The sequence below is a fragment of the Cottoperca gobio genome, chromosome 21, assembly GCF_900634415.1.
Source record: "Cottoperca gobio chromosome 21, fCotGob3.1, whole genome shotgun sequence".
In the NCBI taxonomy this organism is placed as follows: Eukaryota; Metazoa; Chordata; class Actinopteri; order Perciformes; family Bovichtidae; genus Cottoperca; species Cottoperca gobio.
In genome coordinates, this window is record NC_041375.1 from 192,544 (window position 1) to 209,311 (window position 16,768).

Genomic DNA, 16,768 nt, shown 5'->3' on the forward strand with positions numbered 1-16,768 from the left:
TCACCTGTAGTGTGTACAACATGTATGACTCTGTTCACCTGTAGTGTGTACAACATGTATGACTCTGTTCACCTGTAGTGTGTACAACATGTATGACTCTGTTCACCTGTAGTGTGTACAACATGTTATGACTCTGTTCACCTGTAGTGTGTACAACATGTATGACTCTGTTCACCTGTAGTGTGTACAACATGTATGACCCTGTTCACCTGTAGTGTGTACAACATGTATGACCCTGTTCACCTGTAGTGTGTACAACATGTATGACTCTGTTCACCTGTAGTCTGTACAACATGTATGACTCTGTTCACCTGTAGTGTGTACAACATGTATGACTCTGTTCACCTGTAGTGTGTACAACATGTATGACCCTGTTCACCTGTAGTGTGTACAACATGTATGACCCTGTTCACCTGTAGTGTGTACAACATGTATGACCCTGTTCACCTGTAGTGTGTACAACATGTATGACCCTGTTCACCTGTAGTGTGTACAACATGTATGACCCTGTTCACCTGTAGTGTGTACAACATGTATGACTCTGTTCACCTGTAGTGTGTACAACATGTTTGACCCTGTTCACCTGTAGTGTGTACAACATGTATGACCCTGTTCACCTGTAGTGTGTACAACATGTATGACTCTGTTCACCTGTAGTGTGTACAACATGTATGACTCTGTTCACCTGTAGTGTGTACAACATGTTTGACTCTGTTCACCTGTAGTGTGTACAACATGTTTGACCCTGTTCACCTGTAGTGTGTATGACTCTGTTCACCTGTAGTGTGTACAACATGTATGACTCTGTTCACCTGTAGTGTGTACAACATGTATGACTCTGTTCACCTGTAGTGTGTACAACATGTATGACCCTGTTCACCTGTAGTGTGTACAACATGTATGACTCTGTTCACCTGTAGTGTGTACAACATGTATGACTCTGTTCACCTGTAGTGTGTACAACATGTATGACTCTGTTCACCTGTAGTGTGTACAACATGTATGACCCTGTTCACCTGTAGTGTGTACAACATGTATGACTCTGTTCACCTGTAGTGTGTACAACATGTATGACTCTGTTCACCTGTAGTGTGTACAACATGTATGACTCTGTTCACCTGTAGTGTGTACAACATGTATGACTCTGTTCACCTGTAGTGTGTACAACATGTATGACTCTGTTCACCTGTAGTGTGTACAACATGTATGACCCTGTTCACCAACATGTATGACCCTGTTCACCTGTAGAGTGTACAACATGTATGAATGTTACAATACATATCTTTAAAGGAGCTTTTCTCTAAAGGAGCTTTTTCTCACACTCTTCAGCAGAAGTCTCCACTTCAGTAGCACTTACATACACCAAACTTTCCACTTTCATTCCTCTCTATATTCTGCAGCTTTGTGCAGAGGGCTTTGTTCACATGTCACTCACAGCTCATGTTATACACGCTACACTCACTACATGCAGGAGATGCACTTTAATGACTCTAATATGTCAACAAATCTGCTTTATCAAATGTTTAGACGTCTGTTCTGGAAATTAATGCAAATTAGCACATATTTAATTTAGATAATGCCGCAGTTGCATCTTTTATTTTGCATATTAATAAGAAGTTTCATGGCGATATTTAGTGGATTACATTTTTACCTTCTTTATTTCCAGCAATCCGTCATTATAGGGAACACAGAGACTTTAATATTATTTATTATGATTAATTAATACATTTCCAATTAATTACAATGAATTCTTATCGTTAACGAGTCTTTGAGAATATGTGACGTCTGTTCCAGACTAGCACATGGAAATCACATGAAGCATCTTTTCCTTAAAGCTTCTAACGCGCATGTTTAATGAAAATAACATAAATATATATGAATATCAAAGTGCAGTAAGAGTCTGTAAAGTCTGTCTGCTTCTCATGTCTGACTTGGTGTTTGCGGCACAGACGAGCCGACACTGTAACATTTAGGGAAATGAAGCGTTTCAGCTCAAGTTTTATCGCCGACAGTGAAACTTGAAAGCCAGTCTGTGTGTTTTATGAGAAAATAACCTTGCTTATGATTCTATTATACTTAAACAAAGACAGCCTGAATGAGGCTCTGTGGCATTGGAAAGTACTTTGCTGGAATAAGTCAAGGAAACTAAAAAAATCAGCGCACAATGAGAAACGTTTCTGCAGCTCCTCCTGCTTCCACAGCTCTTTGTTCCATGTGACTCACGGACCTGGAGGGATGTGACCCAAACTCAGTGCTGCGCTTCTCCTCCATGTGTCCGGAGCTGTGAGGTCAGACCTCCTGAGTCCACATGAGAAGATCTGAACCATCATGTCTGCTCCTTCTCCTCGCCACATCAGAGAGCAGCTCAGCTTCTCCGTGACGCAGGACTAACTTTTAAATCTAATAATACAACAAGAGTACTTTTCTAAACTTTATTCAGCCACAAAGTCTCCTGAGATGCGAGATTACTGGAGATCTGTTTTATGTTATTTAGTTTGTGATAAATAAACTATATACACTTGTATTATTGCAGAATGTTTCTTTGTAAAACTTGAACTTGTTATTCTTGAAGCCACTGAAGGAAAAAGTGTTTTTTTTGTGCAGGTTTAGAATAAATAAATGTTTCCTTTTGTCTCAGCTTTGCTTTTGTGTGTTTGTGATACAATAAATATAAAAACTCTATAATCTCACACTCTGACTTCATGCATCTTAAAGGTGCTATATAAATAAAGTTATTATTATGTCACCATGCACAGTCAGAGTTTTAAATGAAACCTTCGTGGTCCGAGCTGGAAGTGTGAACTCTTGTGCAGGGGGGGGGGAGCAGCAGGTTCCTGCGTGACGCAGACGGGACGGTGTGTTTGCAGCGACGGCTTGATGACATCACCTTCACCTTCACCTTCACCTGTCCTCCTTGAAAGCGTCCGTGCGCCTGATAGAGGAAGACAGATGGCTCGATGTCTCTTCTTTATCATCATCATCATCATCATCATCATCATCATCATCATCATCATCATCATCATCATCCCTCTTTTTCTCAGCACTCTGTTGTTTTGCACTCTGACTGTGCACGCAGTCCTCACACCACGCACGTCATCAACAGCTTATCAAAGCAACAATAAACCACCCACGCCCCCCCCCCCCCCATCACGGGCCATTAGCGACCACGCGCATTGTTGGGATTCTCATAGTGCGTCCCGGAGGGTTGGCTCAGCTCGTGTGATATTGTCTCTGAAACACTGGCTGAGCAGACACACGAGACAAAGAGCGAGGTCATAATAAAAGATGGTGTCCAGAGGAGCTGCAGTTCTCCTGCACACATCCATCAGGTGGTCTGCTGCAGCACAGCTCACACCTGTTGGTGAAATATATTCATTTACACATTCCAGTCGGTTTAAAGTCGTAAAGAGATTATTGTCCGATTATTTATTCATTTATTAAAGTATTTCTTATTTATTTTGTATTCATGTATTGCTGCTGCTAAACTCTGTGCACAACAACTGTATTTACTTAGTATTTATACATTTATGGACATTTATTTAGTTGATACATTTCTCTATTTCAAATAAGTGCAATGCAGACACTAAATACTTAATAAATAAATGTTCATTTCAGCTCATTTATTATTATTTATTATCATACAATTCTTCTATTTGATCAGATGCAAACCCAACCACTAATATAAAGTATTTCATCACTTCTTTCACAACATTACATAACATCTGAAATGTGTCTCCACACGAACATATTGGCAACATTTACTGTTGAAATCACGTCTCGTCCTTTTATTTGTCTGTAAACCTTGAGTTGTGAAAGGCAGAATGATTCACTTTGTGTAAGAATGTGTCCGGCTCGTGTTCCTCTTATCAAGTCTGTTTCATACGGCGCTCACTCCAGAGTTTACAGTCGAAGATCCGTCAGTGGCTGTGATTGTTCTTCTCGTACATAGAGTCCAATTAAGTGGATATATTCTAAAGTCATAGTCTTCTAAAGGAGAAATGAGAACACGGCTGACGTGTGCACGGGCCCCTGAGGAGGGACAGTCACAGGTAGTGGGAGCTTTGTATTAAAAGGATTATTAATTTGGAAGATCGCTGAAACCTCACAGTCAGTGCTGCAAACATTCAAAGTGTTGATTAATGTCTTTATTTGTCCAACAAAAACAGAAAAGCAGAAAACGTTCACACGAGAAGATGGAATTTATGTTCAGAGGCTGCCCTGCTCATCAGGAGAGGTTCACACACACACACACACACACACACACACACTTATCCCTACCCGACCTTCCGCTTGTGTACTGTACAACCACCTGAGACAGAGCGGCGCTGTCGATCCTCTTATTCATTTAGTAAGTAATTACTTTAAGCTTTCACGTATAAGAATATTAAATGTTAAAATGCACCTTTGCTGTGAGAAATTCGAAGGATCATTTGTCCCCATTTCTTACTTTGGAGTTGAATCAGAATCATTTTCAAGAACTTCTTCAGTGTTTGATTTGATAATGAAAGAAAGAAACCTTGGTTTTTGAAAAGGCCTGCTGCTGTGAGGGAGTCTGTGGAAACTCATTATATTTGGGTATTTCCAGAGTTCTGCTGCAGAGCTGTGACGAGCTGCACCCCCCCCCCCCCCCCCCCCCGCTGGATATTTACTTCACCTTCCGGTGTCCAAGTCATGAACCTTTTCTTTTCTTGTATGACTCGACACCTTCCTATAGGTTTACAAGTTCACCTGCACCTGCAAGGCTGCAGCTGTATTCATGTCCCTGCAGTGTGTGTGGGGGGGGAAGACTCCCTCTGAGAGGCTACCGTCTCAGGAAATCTAACAAAAACTCACCAAATTACAGTTTAATGTGCTTCAGTCAATTCTGACTCTGAATTTTCAACTATTTTGTGGATGTAAAAGTTGCCTTTGGGGTCCAGGGGCTTTAAGTCAGAAAGTGTGTGTGACTTCCACAGCTGACTGCTAAAAGCATTGTTGGTTTGTGTGAAATGTTGGTTTAATCCCAGGTGTGTGTGTGTGTGTGTGTGTGTGTGTGTTTGCTGCAGGGGAGACAGTCCTGTCCCACTAATAAGCAGCCGGTCTGACAGCAGCCTGACAACCTCCTGACAGACGAGGCCCCGGCTTTGTGCTGAGTTACTAGAATATTTCATGGCACTTCTTGCTCGGGGTTAACTCTCGGGACACAAAGGAACTGAATCAATTTACATTTTTTGCAGATTCCAGATTCTGCTGAGATTTTTATTTCCTCCCTTCAAAAGGTGATATTGAGTCGGACAAATGACGGCACAAGTCACTCGGTGGTATTAACTTGAAACATTTTCTTTTTATTGAATGATCAGGGTCAGGCATTGACAGAACAGATGAATACTTACCTCCGAGCACCGGACGGTTATACAACTGCCGCTTATATTGCTAGCCAGAAACCCAGCAGACAATGTAGCTGTAGAATTAAAGCACACAGAAATCTACATTGTATGCCAGGTTCAGGACAAAGCAAAGGTTCATTTCTTCACCTCAAAGGCTTTTCAAACATGCATCAATTCATGCTTTTCCTTTGGCAAAATCCTACCTTGAAAGTTTAACTTTAATAGAGTTTACGAGGACATTTTACAAAGAGGAGCTTGAGGGAGAGCGCACGAGAGAGGAGAGACGGGGAGAATGAAAAAGAATGGCGGAAGAGGAAGGAGAGAAAAAAACACACAAAAAGCCTTGACAAGGGCCCCTTGTGGAGTTGTGACACAGAGAACATCCTGTCTGTGGGGTCACAGGATGGAGCCCCCCACCCGACACCGCAGCCAATCAGAGGATCGGAATGTGCCACCAGCCAATGGGAGTGGAACGGGCACGCTCGACCGGGAAGTAGGCAGAGCCGTCGGAGACCCAGTAGCCAGATGTAGCTGCTGATTGCTACACAGGATCTACACTGCCTACTGAGCAACTGACAGCAGCCACAGACACGTGAACCGAGGCCGGCCGCTGAGTGGCGGGGCGCCGCTGAGTGGTGGGACGCCGCACTTGTCTGCACGCAGCTGAGTCCATCTGAAGAGGAGAGAACAAACAGCAGCATTATAAACACACACAGAGGTCAGAAGAGGGAGCAGGGAGAAAAGGATGAAGATGAGGGGAAGGGAAGGCGTCAGTGCGTGACGCAGGGGTAGAGTTGGTGGTAGCAAAGCAAAGATCAAGCAGGAGAAGAAAAGGAGCCCGAGGGAGGGGGAGGATATGCGAGATTACACGCTAACTAACATCTCCAAGCGTGGCATTATCAGTTGCAGATTCCTGTCATTCTTTCCCATTAGCCCTGAGGCGAGAGAGGCAGCGGCCATCGCCATGCAGGCTCCAACACGGCCCGACACATAATGGAAGCACTGACCCGTAATAAATCACGACCCACACAGGTGACTGCAGGAGAGGAGATAACATGGCCGACCCGTCTCCTCCTCTGTGGTCTGCATACCTGAGGCCTCATGACCATATTGATCAAACATAATATGACCAGCTGATGGTCACTTGACTCCAGTTTATTTTTATTAAGGGAAATGTGCTGGCTCTCCCCCCTCATCCCCCCTCCCTCCTCAAATTCCAGCTCTCTGTAACCATTGCTTCTCCTTCTATCAGCGTCTCGTCTTCTGTCCCACTTTTCTTTGTTTCTTCACATGCTTACGAGTTACGAGAAGCTTTGGTTGTCTCACACAAGCAGCAGCCGAGTGAAGCCGATGCAGAAGAGTCTTAAAGCTGCAGGCTCTGTAACATCCAGCTGGGGGCGACTCCTCTGGTCGATAGAAGTCTATGAGAAAATGTTTCTACTTCTCTGTAACATCCAGCTGGGGGCGACTACTCTGGTCTATAGAAGTCTATGAGAAAATGTTTCTACTTCTCTGTAACATCCAGCAGGAGGAGACTCCTCTGGTTGTATAGAAGTCTATGAGAAAATGTTTCTACGTCTCTGTAACATCCTAGCAGGAGGAGACTCCTCTGGTTGTATAGAAGTCTATGAGAAAATGTTTCTACGTCTCTGTAACATCCAGCAGGAGGAGACTACTCTGTAACATCCAGCAGGGAGCGACTCCTCTGGTTGTATAGAAGTCTATGAGAATATGTTTCTTCTTCTCTCTTGATTTATTACCTCAGTAACATTTTCCTGATGAGTTTATGTCTCAAGTCTGTAGTTTCAAGTCTTCTTCAACATGATGCTCATTTAGTAACTTATGGAAACATTTAAAATAGAGGATAAAGCAGCGTCTCTTTAGGGCGGGGCTACCTGTGATTGACAGGTTCCATGGCGATGTCCATGTTTTAGAACTTTAACTCTTTCACAGTTTGTGTTTTCTCTTCATGAAAGTTGTAAAATGTTGGACGACTACAGATGTCTTGTTCTGTGTTTTGGTCGTACTTTGCTCCAACCTCTCGTGTCACTTGTGGATGCAAAAACACAAGATGGTGTCGACCAATAGACGACGTTATAGGGACTATTTTCACTTCTCGTCTGCAGTCGATGTTTCGCTTTTTGTTTCTCCTCACAGCAGCACTCTCTGTGACACGTCAAAGATGTATTATAGTCTCTGCTCTCCCTGCTGCAGCTTTATAGTGAAGCATTTGAAGAGGTTTAAAGGGATTTGGCCTCAGGCTCGGTTCTTTGCTGGAGGGAATACAGTTTGTAGAGAGAATGGGGGGCGGGGGGGGGGGGGGGGGTAACGGGGGGGGGGGGGTGTGGGGGGAGGGAAAAGAAATGCTGCAAAAATCTATGACTGACTTTTCTTACCTCTTCTTGGAGTGGCTTTGGGAACACACGGTTGTTTATCTGGAATAATCTGTGCAGAATCTGAAAAATATAGAAAATGAATAGTTGAGTCATTGAGTTTCACACGTACACAGAGTACAAACTAAATGAATTATACAAAGAATAAGTACAACTGCATGTTCACGCTGTCAGCGGCACTTTAAGTACAAGTGTGACATTAACAGGTCCAGACCGGTCAGTCTGAGTCAGCAGGGCTGGAGATAAGGTGATTAGCTCCTCTATGTCTTATCTGTCTTTTTTCCATGCTTTGGTGATGCTGCCACCGCCGCTGGGCAGGGGGGGGGGGGGCGACGGGGCAATCGGCTTTTTTTCCACTGAAAGTGAAGCCTTTGGTTTGTGAGACAAGGCGTGCAAGCAGTCCGAGGCTGAGACAGGAAGTGAAACTCTCTCACAACGAGAAAGAATGAATGATCTGGGAGTCAAGGACGGGTGAGTGCTCGGAGGCCTGAGGACGGGTGAGGACGGGTGAGGACGGGTGAGGCCAGGCGTGCCATTCCATTCCTGCCTGCACTGGTCCAGTCTATTCCTAGAGTGTGGTATATGGCAGTTGATGTGGGTTTCCTCTTAGCTGCCTGGAAGATGACTGGGCCTGACCACATCCACATTCTCACACACACACACACACGAAACACATTCACAAAGTGACAACTGTGCACACACATACAGCATATATACACTGACTTGTACACACATAAATGTACAAGCACACATGCATCCACGTGCACACTCACACACACACACACACACACACACACACACACACACACACACACACACACTCACACACACACACACACACACACATTCTGAGGGAAGAGGAACTGAATCATTACCCTGCCTTAGCCTCAAAGCAGGGGGCGACCACTGTGCAAGTGTGTGCGTGTGCGTGTGTGTGTGTGTGTGTGTGTGTGTGTGTGTGTGTGTGCAAAGATAAGTTGCACTTCTGCAGTAAGCATTGGTTCATTGGTTGTGTGCATGTGCTGTTTGTTGCTCAAGTATGTGTGGGCATGTGTGTGTGTGTGTGTGTGTGTGTGTGTGGGTGTGGGTGTATGTGGGTGTGGGTGGGTGGGTGGGTGTGTAGGATGTGTGAGCTGGGTGTGGATGCATTCCATCTGTGTGTGTGTGTGTGTACAGTATAAGTGCACCACTCTTTATCGACACTTATTCTTCCTAATTAAATCCGTGCTTATTTTGAATATTAAAGAATTAGATGCACAAACACATTTCCTGAGAAAAGGATTTTATAAATACTATTGACTTCACGCTCTTCACTGAGAGGCTCAGCTGTGCTCATTGCGAGAGGACCTTGATGCCGTCAACAATGGAGGTTGCCGCTTTCTGCAGCAGGAAATACAACTTTCAGCCGCGTGGACATAACGTTTGTTCCTCCACAGAGACCCTTGAGTTACCAGAGATGTGCTCACAGGTGTCTTGGAAATAAGTCATTCAGTAATAAAAAAGGTTTTAAAATGAATTCGACCAGAGCAACCAGGAAGTGAAATGATATGAACAATGTATTTCCAGTGAAAAGGATTGTTAATACTCATTCTGATGATAAGTAAGACTACTTGAGTTTATTTCCACACGGTCTCATCACATTTGCTGAGTTCAGTGTGGTTTCACTAACACGAGCCAACTGCTCTCCACCAATTAACTCCATGAGGCTGGCAGCCAATCAGATATCAGTTCTCAGCTCCCCAGGTTCCATCAGACCCCAGCCTGAGAGTCTGATTGGTTGTGATGGGTGAGTGAAAGCGTCCAACCCAAGAGAAGAAGCCAATAGCTCCGATTCTGTGGAGACAGAGGTTCTGGAAGCTCAGTCTTCCATGCCACCTCTGTTCGCGGTCCCAGAATGTTCTCCTGCTATCCAGCCGGCGGCCCCTGCCAGACTGCTGAAGTCACTTTCTCACCCTCCTCTTCTCCTCTCACTTTCTATCCTCATTATAAACGGAGGAGATGAAACAGGCTTCACATGTAAAGCGATCCCAAATGGTTCCTTCGGGTGGCTGTCAGTTGAGGTGAACACTGGATCCAGGCCTATAGACCGGAGCGCCAAAGAGCGTCTCCAGAGGGAGCCTCCACGCCATGCCCTCACCCCAGCCCCAGGCTCAGCCCCAGGCCTAGAGAGAGGGGTGTCTGCAGGCTCTTCCAGGAGGCTGGACTGATGGGAAAGAGCTGGCAAGATGACCAAGGAAAGCTAACTCCCTTCATGAAGGCCTGGCAAACGTGCAGAGCGCAAAGAAAGGAGGCGGCAGAAGAAAAAGGGGGAAATAGAAATACACATGAGACGGATAAAAGGATGAAAAGTGTCTCATCCTCCAAAGTCAGCGTCAGGACATTCCTGCCTCCCCGTCCTGTCTTTGTGGGGTCACAGGGTTTGAGCAGGACTGTGAACCTGCTTCATTAGATGTGATGTTCTGACGTACGCTCTGCTGCAGAGTGCAAACCTGAAGCCTCCGCCCTGAATACTAACACACTTATTGATAAAGACTTAAGGAAGATAACTGTGTGAAGCTTTAATATATCAGACGTGGAAGCGGTTGCTGTCGTGGTGTCGTGTGTTAATCAAGCTTGAATCTGGATTTAATAACCTACTGATCCACAGGAACTACAGGGATTTAGTTGTTAGCTTCAGCGTCTCATTCAACTTGTATAAAAGCTCCATGACCACAGTTCCTTGTTGACGTCCTCCTCCTGCAGTCACTTTGAATAATCAGCCAGGCTGAGTCATTGCGTTAACTGATTACCTTTGGAAAACAAAAGGAACACCTTAAAAACGCAGCTCTGCGGGCCTTGCCCATTGATCCTGGTTTTCCATGACGTGCATCCGTCTCTACAGCCTCTTCCTCGCACACACATGCACTCGCACACACACACACTGCCACTTATTGGAATTCAGAGTGGGGCCCAGGTAGGGGAAGCTTTGCCCATATATGAGCAGAGGAGGAAACAGGCCAGGTGTGTGTGGTTAGTACACCGTTGGAACGAGCCTTCTTGAGTACACAAAAAGTGTTGTGTTGTACACGCAAACCAAACTGCATTTAGCCGTGTGGCGCCGACGTCACGTCAGCGGTGCAGCCTTCCTGAGAACGACAGACTTGTGAGAGTGACTTGTTGCTGTATAAACGAAGACGAGTCATGCGAAAAAGGAAAGTCGGGGAAAAGAAAAGAAGGAATGAGTCAAGTGATAGTTAAGATCGTTCTTGTGCTGCAGTTTAAGTTACATCACTGTGTCGATGTCGGAATAACTACGGTATGTCACAATGTCTAACTCCTGACACCTGTGTGTGTGTGTGTGTGTGTGTGTGTGTGTGTGTGTGTGTGTGTATTACAGCAAAGAATGTGGTTCAAACTAACTCCTGCCACCGGTGACTTATAGCTTAACTCCCTTCAGCCTTTCTCACCTCACTGAATCACATGCTTCCACCTTTCATTATGGAGACCTCCATGCAGTCACTCACTAACACATGTCAGTGTCTGCGTCCTGTCCTCCACTCTACCCCCTCCTGCAGTGTTTTATCTATTACCTATATATTATATTATTACATCAGTGACGTCGAAGAGGCTGTGTTTAAATGTCTTCAGTCTAAAAGTCCAATATATTTATTTAATTTGAAATAAAACAGCAGAAAACAGGAAAACTTAACTTTAACGATTATTATAATAATATATATATTATTATAATATATATATTATAATAATATATATTATTATTATAATAATATATATATTATTATAATAATATATATATTAATATATAAATATATATATTATTATATAAATATATATATTAATATATAAATATATTATTATATAAATATATTATTATATAAATACCAATAACAACAACATAAATACTTTGATGTGTAGAAAATGACTGGAGTGTTTTCTAAGCGTTCAGCAGGGAAGTACCTCAGTAACACAAAGTAGTCCCATTGAATAACATTTATCGTGATAATCACAAAACAATCCAAGATGGGAAATAATAATTCTAACTTTTCACAAATGGTTTATTTTCCTTAGAAGCGTTTGGCTCAGTTGCTTCCTGCCAAGTAGGACAGGGCAGGGTTCACTCTGTCAGTGATAAGGCAGAGGGCAGATTCCATGCTAATCTCCAGCAGGGAATTTAATCTCCTTCATCAAGATACCTGCGATGCATCTCACCGCCAATCCCGGCTATCACACTCTCATGCCGGAAACGCTGCTTTGATAAGCACCGATAGATCCTTGCGCTCCAATGCGACAGTTTACGGCCGGCTCCTTATCACCACTCCTCACTCTCTCTCTATCTCTATCAACACACACACACACACACACACACTTCCTGGTGCCATAAACTACAGAGTCGTGCTGGAGTAGCCGACGCTGTGAAGGAGTGGCTATCATTGCAGAGCAGGGTGTGCATGCATGTGTGTGTGCAGGCTGAGCTGACACAGCGATCAGTGTGTGAATCTCTCACAGCTCAGGATCCGATTCTGATTCTTAACTCACGGGTTGATTCAAAACGAATCAGTACGTTCAGGATCTACTCCAGCGTGCTGATAAAGTCAAACAATGGGATAAAAGCAGATTCTGGAGTTTTTATATTTGAAAATGTTATATTGCAATAATGTAAACACGCAAAAGGAAATGTATTTATGCAAAACTTGCACAAATAAACACTTTTTACTAAAAAGGTTTTTAGTTTTTCTCAATAATCTCAAGAATAATAAATCCAAGTTATACATAAAATATAAATGCTGCCTTTTAACCAATACAATTGGTCGGTTAGGATAGTACACACAATACTGCTTTACACACCTTTGACTTGGTGTGTGTGTGTGTGTGTGTGTGTGTGTGAGGAGGAAGGAGCAGTTAAAATAGTGTTTACAGAAATCCTAAATATGTGCACGCAGGAGAAATCAATTTCCAACGTTTCAACGAGGAGCATCATCATTACGCATCAGCGCCGGAGACCTGACCTGTTACATTACGAGTGAGTAAGAGTACTGACACTGGGAGAGCGGAGTGTTCGTCACAGAGAGTGGGAGACATGTTGGAAGAACAACAGCTGGGCGGAGACACACACACACACACACACACACACACACACACACACACACGGTAACCAGGAGAGACGGCGAGAAGGGTCAGAATGAATCTAAACATCAAGTCTACAGGCGTCACTCTGCTCACAGCCAATCACATCCGCCGGCTGCCATGTCCATTCATAAAGAAGCCACACTGCACTGTCCGTGCTGGCTGTAAGATACTGTACCCCCCCCCCCCCACACACACACACACAGCACATACGCTCAGTTCATTCATGCCCTCAGCTGGACTGTGCTATCTGTGTCAAATAAAGCGCGCGGGGGGGGGTATGAAAACTAAAGAAGCCGATTAACCACAAAGACCTATTTTTACCACACGGCTCCTCAGCAGCGTGGACTGACCAGCATGTCCCTGAACACAGCGCAGACCAACCTGATCACTCACTGTGAATAAAGACGCGTCATGTGACTTCACATTCAGGCATTTCTTCAATTTCTCACACTTTAAAAAAAGAAGAAGAAACTCTTAAGTCTGTATCAGAGGTTGCTGACAGTCGACAGACCCCCCCCTCCCCCCCCAGGTCTGTGCTCAGCCTGTTCAGGATCTGGGAGCAGTTTCTCAACCTTAACTTGTAACATATGATATCCATCAACAGCAGCAGCTCTACTTTCTGAACTATTTCCTTTTCTTTCTTTTTTCACTTACCCGTCTGGGTGAGTTTCCTCCCGGCGCAGGGCTTGGAATGAGGGAACCCCCCCCCCCCCCACACACACACACACACACACACACACACAACTCCTCTTCTGTGGTGTCTTTCTTTACATTGTTCCTCCATTTCTGGGTGTCCTGTGCTTCAAAGAGGGATTCCGGGTTCCCCTTCACTTTGCCGTTGACTTGGTCCAACAGAGAGTGAAAGAGAGCGAGACGCGACTGGGTAACTTCTCTCCACGTCACGTCACGTCACGTCACGTCACGTCACGTCACGTCCACGGCTGTGAGCACAAGTCACACAGAACTCGCCCGGAGCTCAAACTCATAAAAAGATTTCATCCTTACATGTCTCCTCATCTCTTTCCTTTTTCCTCCTCCCGTTGCATTCTTCAGAGTGTAATCAGTAACAGGCTTAAAGTGACAGCAGCAGCACTACATAACCGGCTCTCACACACACACACACACACACACACACACACACACACACACACACACACTCACTCACACACACACAGACAGTGTGTGAGGCTCCCTCTGGGCTAAAGGTGCTTTCCCAGAGCTCTGGAGACACTACAGCCGTTAAACTCCCTATAAGCCCCGCCAAAGTTTCACTATCACATGTTTCACAGCCGCCTCCCTCTCTTCTCTCTCTCCCTTTCTCTCACCCTCCGCCCTCCCTTCTCTCCCTCAGCCCCCATGACTGACACTGTCGTACATACTCTCTCACACACACTCAGGACCGACACTGCACTCTCTTATAGTGTGGCTGTTAAAGAGGGGGCTGAGCCTATTGCAGCGAGGGCAGTGTCCTGTTACACAGCTCTCAATTGAGGTTAGAGAGAGGACATCCATTCAGAAAAAAGAGGGGAGGGAAGAGGGAGGGGGAGAGGGAGGAGGGAAGAAAGTAAGGGCAGCCTCTCCATCTCTCTCTCTCTCTCTCTGTGTGTGTGTGTGTGTGTGTGTGAGTGTGTGTGTGTGTGTGTGTGTGTGTGTGAGTGTGTGTGTGTGTGTGTGTGTGTGTGTGTGAGTGTGTGTGTGTGTGTGTGTGTGTGTTTGTGCCGAGGGGTCTTCAAAAGCAGGAAACTGCCAGAGAGTTGGGCCGTCTGTTGAAAAGGGACCCGTCTCTAAATAAGGGAAAGGAGGAGGATAAGCAGCGGCCCCCCCACACTGAACACACACAGCGACCACAGTAGAGGGGTCTTTATGGCTTCCAGCCTCACTGGCAGCACTTCACTCTCCACCCATACACACATAGACAACTTCTTTATGTGCATCTTGTCTCCATAGATTTGAGACGATGATGCGATGAATGATACAAACAGCTGATTGTGACCACGGAGAGAACGTTCCAGAGTTTAGTGAGTGAGCGTGAGTAACCTCGCGCTGACCACACCTGACAGCGAGGGGACCCCCGAACTCACTAATCCTGGAAGCTGCCCTCGCCCATGGCTCACCACCCTGTTCTACACCTACATCCTGCTGTTTAACCCCCCCCCCTTCTATTCTCTGCCAACCACACCTATCAACAGCCCCGGTCCTACTCCACCCTGCCTCCACCCTCCATGGGTTTTTCAATGGGAGTCTCAAACTTCAGGAATTGCATAGTTGGTTTGTTACTCACAGGACGTCGCGTGACTCATCAGAAGCCATGCTGCACCCATGCTACGCTCCCGTTACGCGTATTGTGGTGCGCAAACATGCGCGCGCGCACACACACTCACACACAGACCTTTTACCGCCTTTGTCAGGCTCCATTCATAACTATTTAAGTAACCTCAGTGAGTCACGTAACAAGGCGGGTTAAGTGTATCACACACACACACACACACACACACACACAGCGCTCGTGTGTCATGGATCACATTGTTTAGTTTTAATATTTTAATAAAAAGCTAAAAATAATCTTGTATTTCTCAAGTTTGTTTTTTTTAGTAATAAGATAATGTAGAAGTCCTGAAATCAAAAATGAAACAAGTAAAAGTCTAAAAGTATTATATTCAGAATGTAACACATTAAATAAAAGAACTCTTCCCTCAGTGTATTCTGTCACTTCAGGTTGTAATCCATTTATCTAATGTTCCATTCAATTAGAGGATCAATAAAGTTTATTTTGTATTATTCTGTCACATAAATGAGTGAGGAGTGAAATATTAGGAAGTGTAAATATTTCCTGACCCCTGAAGATGGAGCCTCTCCTGGTGCAGAAGCTCTCTGGTTGCTTCAGTGTGGAGAGAAAGTGAGGGGGTTTGGGTGAATCACAGCCTGGCGTGTGTCGGGCCAGTCAATGTGTTTCTGTGTGTTTCTCATTGTGTTCAATGGGAGCCGCCGCCGCCGCAGCAGACTGGGCTCAGGCGGGGATGACTCAGGTTCGGAGCGGGTGAATGTCTCCAGACCTGCAGGAGGATTTATTTATATATATTTATACATATGAGCTGTGTCCTCCTGTCTGATGTATTAAAGGTTTCCCTGTGTATCTTTGGGTTCAGTGCGGAGCTACATTCTTCTTCTTGTTCAGCTGCTGGCCCGGGACAGTGAGTCACCGGCAGAGGAAGGATCTCTTCTTAACGAGCAGGTAGTTTCACATTAGGATTAAATAGTGCTGCAGCATGACTTTCAAATCTACACGCAGCAGAACATTATTTTAAATATAAAGATCATGATAGGAAAACTAAATATTTGTTTGTAGAAAAAGGGAGAATGAAGTATAATAATGTGTTCTAAATGTTACTGTGAGTTAAAGTGTTAAAAAGCAACGTTTCACAGTAACAGAGCTTTTACCATTTTAGAAAGTGACTCAGTCTATTGTGGGCACAAACTGAGCCCCGCCTGCTCGCTTTCTCTGGGTGGATACAAGGGCGGAGATGTGTTTCAACATACATGCACGACGCAGGCGGGGGCTTTTCCTTCATGCAGACACACGTACACACACACACACACACACACACACACACACACACACACACACACACAAAGGAGATTGCAGCGGAAAGGAAGCTGGGGATTCCAGAGATTCCTGTGGACAAAAAGGTGTGAACTCAGGCAGCCGAGCAGCCGAGCAGCCGAGCAGCCGAGCAGCCGAGCAGCCGAGCAGCCGAGCAGCCTGGGAATTGTGCTGGATGGTTTGAGAGGCAGTTTAATGGCTGAGCAGAGCTGCTGGTGACACAGAGATAAAAACAAAGAGCTCAGGACAGAGACGCGAGGACTTTGTGTTTAGATATAACTATA

The 16,768-nt window shown here is 44.9% G+C and overlaps 1 protein-coding gene across 2 annotated transcripts in view; it reads right to left on the bottom strand.

Moving 5' to 3' along the window:
- Positions 1-5,341: 5,341 nt before the first annotated feature.
- Positions 5,342-16,768, bottom strand: part of LOC115026669 (uncharacterized) — a 25,515-nt gene continuing 14,088 nt past the window's right edge. For both annotated transcript variants that reach the window (XM_029459563.1, XM_029459561.1), the window contains 2 exons: positions 7,763-7,822; positions 5,342-6,039 (listed from right to left, as the gene is read on the bottom strand). In XM_029459563.1, the coding sequence (XP_029315423.1) occupies positions 5,908-6,039; positions 7,763-7,822 (192 nt within the window). In that variant the 3' untranslated portion in view covers positions 5,342-5,907. The remainder of the gene's footprint in view (positions 6,040-7,762; positions 7,823-16,768) is intronic.